Source organism: Propithecus coquereli, unplaced genomic scaffold, assembly GCF_000956105.1.
Source record: "Propithecus coquereli isolate 6110/MARCELLA unplaced genomic scaffold, Pcoq_1.0 Scaffold390, whole genome shotgun sequence".
In the NCBI taxonomy this organism is placed as follows: domain Eukaryota; kingdom Metazoa; phylum Chordata; class Mammalia; order Primates; family Indriidae; genus Propithecus; species Propithecus coquereli.
Window position 1 is genome coordinate 1,423,181 of NW_012149619.1, and position 4,020 is coordinate 1,427,200.

The window sequence follows — 4,020 nt, forward strand, 5'->3', positions numbered from 1 at the left end:
TTTTTGAAAAAAGTAGAAAGAACAACAGATTTTGGCTCAATATGAAGAATTTTAATAAAACGGTAAGAGCTGCCTCACAGTGAAATAGCTGTCAGGGGGATTTGGTTCAGGGAATGCCGGCATGAAGGGAAGCATGATCAAGTTAGTGTCTCCATGTCCCTTCCATCTCTGTGAGGGTACACAGGCACACTCATTGCTGGTTTCTTGGCTGATGAAAAATGAAATTTTCTGTTACGACAGCCTCACTTTTTTAAATAAAACTAGAGATCTTCAACTCTGTTGTTTCTTTAAATAATTGAAGTTTTTATAAGTTTTTGTATATATGGCTTATAATTCACCTTTGTGGGGGAAATATTTTCAGAAAAACTAGAGGAGGCTTTGGATCCAGAGGAGGAGCGTCGAATCCGTGTCAGGAGACAGGAGCAAGCTGTTCGTTCTGCCCGAATGCTCTACGTCCTCCAGCAGCAGGTGTGGAAGGCCCGGGGAGAAGTGGGGCAGTCAGCCTTGTGTATCCCTTTCTTAGAGAATTTCAGTTTTCCTTTTGTCTCAGAAAGATTAGCACCAAAGTATCCTACGTGAATTCTGACTGATTTGAGGCTAAATTTCCTGAACACATAGACAAATATTTCCTTTCTTTTTGCAATCTACTTTTGTGTGTGTGTGTATTATGTGTGTATGGCCGAACTCCTTAAACAGTGGTTCTTGACTTTTTGAGGTCATAGACTCTTGAGCCCTGACATGCTTATACAGCACATATTTTTGCTAGGAAGTCAGGTGGATCAGTTACTCTGAAACCCTTGTTCCCAGGTGTGAACCCTAGTCTTAGAGGAAAGGGACTTTGTTAGTTTCCCATCTGTCTCATGTTAATAATGTACTAGAACCTTAGTAGATAATAAATAATTTGATTCTTTATTAAACTGTAAAGAATGAAGACTGTTAAATGTCTTTCAGGACACATTTAGTGCCTGATAAACAGGCATTTACATTCTTTACATTGCAATAGACTTTTAAAAAAATGTTTTCACCTAATGCCTTATTTACTAATAAGCTTTTAACTAATTTCTGGTCACTTACATCCCATGTTGGCCTTATTGCTTGAACCAAAAACTGTAGTTTTTCATTTAAAAGAATATGCCTGAGTTAGATTTTGCTCTGTATTCTTTTGGGGTTCTATTTCAGTTCTTATTCTACACTGCTGCCACAGAAATTGTTCTAAAACATGAATCTTACCATGTTAGACCTCTGCTTAAAAGACGTCAATGGCTCTCTGTAACTTAGAAGAGGAAAGCTAAATTCTTTAGCATGGCACGTAAGACTTCATGATCTGGTCCTCCTACCTTTCCAGAGTCACCTCCTCCTTCGCTCCTTCATGTTAAATTCCTATTACATTGGGGACCAAGGGATGGAAGGTGAACACGGTGCTCTATTCACCATCTTGAACTGGAAACCAATAAATATTTTTTGGGTACATGAATGAAGATCCTTTTCTCATTTGCAAGTGATTTGAATTAATAATGGTTATGTTTGGACAAGACAAGGTGTATCCCTTTCTACAAAAAAGATCAGTGGAAAGGTACGAAGTTTTCCCTTTTTTCCCTTTACAAAACAGGTAAAAGAAATCCAGGAAGAATTGGATAAATCGAGTCCACATAAAATTAAACACACCAAGAAGGTATGATGCAATTGAATTATGAGTAACACTTATTTATAAATTTATAAATTATATTTTCTAATATTTTGTTAATATTACATGTGGGTTCTCTGCACTAATATTATATTTTCAGTGCTTGTAGAAACCTATTAATGACAGAGTGAGCACTTAAATATTCTGAATATGGGGTTCCCTTCCAAGGAACAGGTTTTGAAGGATATATTTTTGTTGTTGTTGCCACTGGTGTAAGAAACCGAGAATAGGAAGGAAAAGACTTTGTCATTAGAAAACTTTAAACTTTACAATTCCCTTTACCATGAAAAAGTTTTCATAATAGCAGTCACTTTATATAGAAAGAAGATAGACTATAAATATTCTTAAAGGTTGGGTTAGTATTAGGAAGTTCTAAATTTTGAAATAACTTTTTACATCTTGTTTATTGCCAGTCATGGGCAATGTCTAGGCTGGCGGCCGCCCATCGAGGAGCCATTCGGGCCTTACAGATGTTTGTCACTCAGTTTACTGACCGAGGGGAACACCCAGTTCCTACACGGTGTAGGGAGCTGGGCAGCCTTATCCGCCAGCTTTCACTTTGTTCTGCCAAGCTGGATGCCGATCCTTCTGTTCCTGATGTGGTTATAGATATTCTGCAACAAATTGAGGTATGAAATTGACTCCAGTTTTTGCTCAAAGTGTATTGGAAGTAATGTTTACTGTCGCCTAGTTTCATGAAGATTTATGCAGAATACAAGACAAAGCTCCTACCTAGTAAATTAAAGCTTTGCAGGGGCAGAAGAAACGCTTCATTTTTATTTTATCCTGGTTACAGTCTAGTCTATATTATTGTATTTTACATCTTTGAAAATTGGTGACTTGAGTATAAAACATATAGCAACTTTTAACGAGGTCCATTAATTAAACAGAATATTCCATTCCCTGGCCATGCCATTTAAGGAAGAATTTATTAGCAAAGAAAAGGAAAATAGTAAAGCACTCTTAAATTAGTGCTTAGATTAGAATATTAGTGTTTAATCTAGATGGATTGTAGAAGAGAAGAAACACTTACAGTATCTGGAAGCAAAGCCTCATCACAAGATTTGTGATGTAACTAGAGAATTCTGGAAATCACAGCTGGCATGTACTAGTCAGGAATGAATAGTGTTCTTAGTTCTCATTGGTGACAAAGACAATAATAGCAGTGTGCTCTTAATTTTATAGTTCTCTGAAGTTTGCATAGTGCTACTGCATAATTATGCCATTTGATTCTTACTATAGCAGTGTAATTTATAGTTGGTTTTATTACTATTTTATAGATTAAGATTTTTTTTTTAAAGAAGCAAAAGTCAGAGAGATGATTCAAAATTACTACTTTTGAGAGCTGGAAATAAAATTCCTATCTTGTGACTCCCACGCCAGTAGTTAGTTCTACTACACCATATGTTATCCACAAATAAAAAGATGATCTTTATGTCAGCGTGGCATAGTAAGCTGTTAGCTGTAGAAGAACAGCAATGTAGTGGAGAGAATTCTGGACTAAATGACATGCCAGTTCTACCACTATTAACTAGTTCTTGGTGGTCTCTAAGTCCCCTTCTGCCTTTACAATTCCATTACCCAGCAGATATGTTTGTGATTTGCATTGGTTACCTTCATGTATATAGAACTCATTATCAGGAATGTTATTGTCAAATACAGACCTCAGGACTTTAAGCAGTATATCAAGTCGTGATGCTTTTTAAACTTTTTCATAAAAAACATTTATTGGCCAAAATGATTTCATTTAGAGGACATAGCTTTGTAATTCTAGAAAGGATCTTAAAAGACTGCTGTCTAGTTTTTCTCCCACATTTTAAGCGTGAGCAAGAGTACCTTTACCATATTTCTTAAACAGAATGTTTATTTCCCCTACTTTTGAAAATATTCAATAGTGCAAGAAATTTTTCTTTCTTATTGCTGTACTATATCATTTCACAGCTTATTATCTTATTACCTTATTATGATTTGAACTAACCCTCCCTGGCTGTGTTCAGTTGTTTTTAATTTGTACCGACCAGATGGAGACTGGGCCCTCACTGCCCAGTAATGAGTGGTTGAGTACTCAATAGAGGATATGCCTTTTTTAGGAAGGAGGGACACAGATCTACCATAACTGTGGTAGACAAGTAACAAAGCCACTGGACCTGCGAAGTTTCCTTTAGTTTATGAAAATGTATGTTAAATGTAGTATGTTTGCCCACTTGAAAGACTATTTGAGTTTATGAGTTTTTTTTGAGAAATAAAATGCTTTTAAAGCATACAGGATAATATTCTGAAGATGATAGTTAATTTCTGAAACTTTACATTGCAATAGACTTTTAAAAAAATGTTTT

At 35.8% G+C, this 4,020-nt stretch overlaps 1 protein-coding gene across 1 annotated transcript in view; it reads left to right on the top strand.

Annotated features, from left to right (window-relative positions):
- The first annotated feature begins 394 nt into the window (after positions 1 to 394).
- Positions 395 to 4,020, top strand: part of KIAA0753 (KIAA0753 ortholog) — a 62,989-nt gene continuing 59,363 nt past the window's right edge. The window contains exons 1-3 of the mRNA XM_012652573.1: positions 395 to 468; positions 1,610 to 1,672; positions 2,098 to 2,313. Of these exons, the coding sequence (XP_012508027.1) occupies positions 445 to 468; positions 1,610 to 1,672; positions 2,098 to 2,313 (303 nt within the window). The 5' untranslated portion in view covers positions 395 to 444. The remainder of the gene's footprint in view (positions 469 to 1,609; positions 1,673 to 2,097; positions 2,314 to 4,020) is intronic.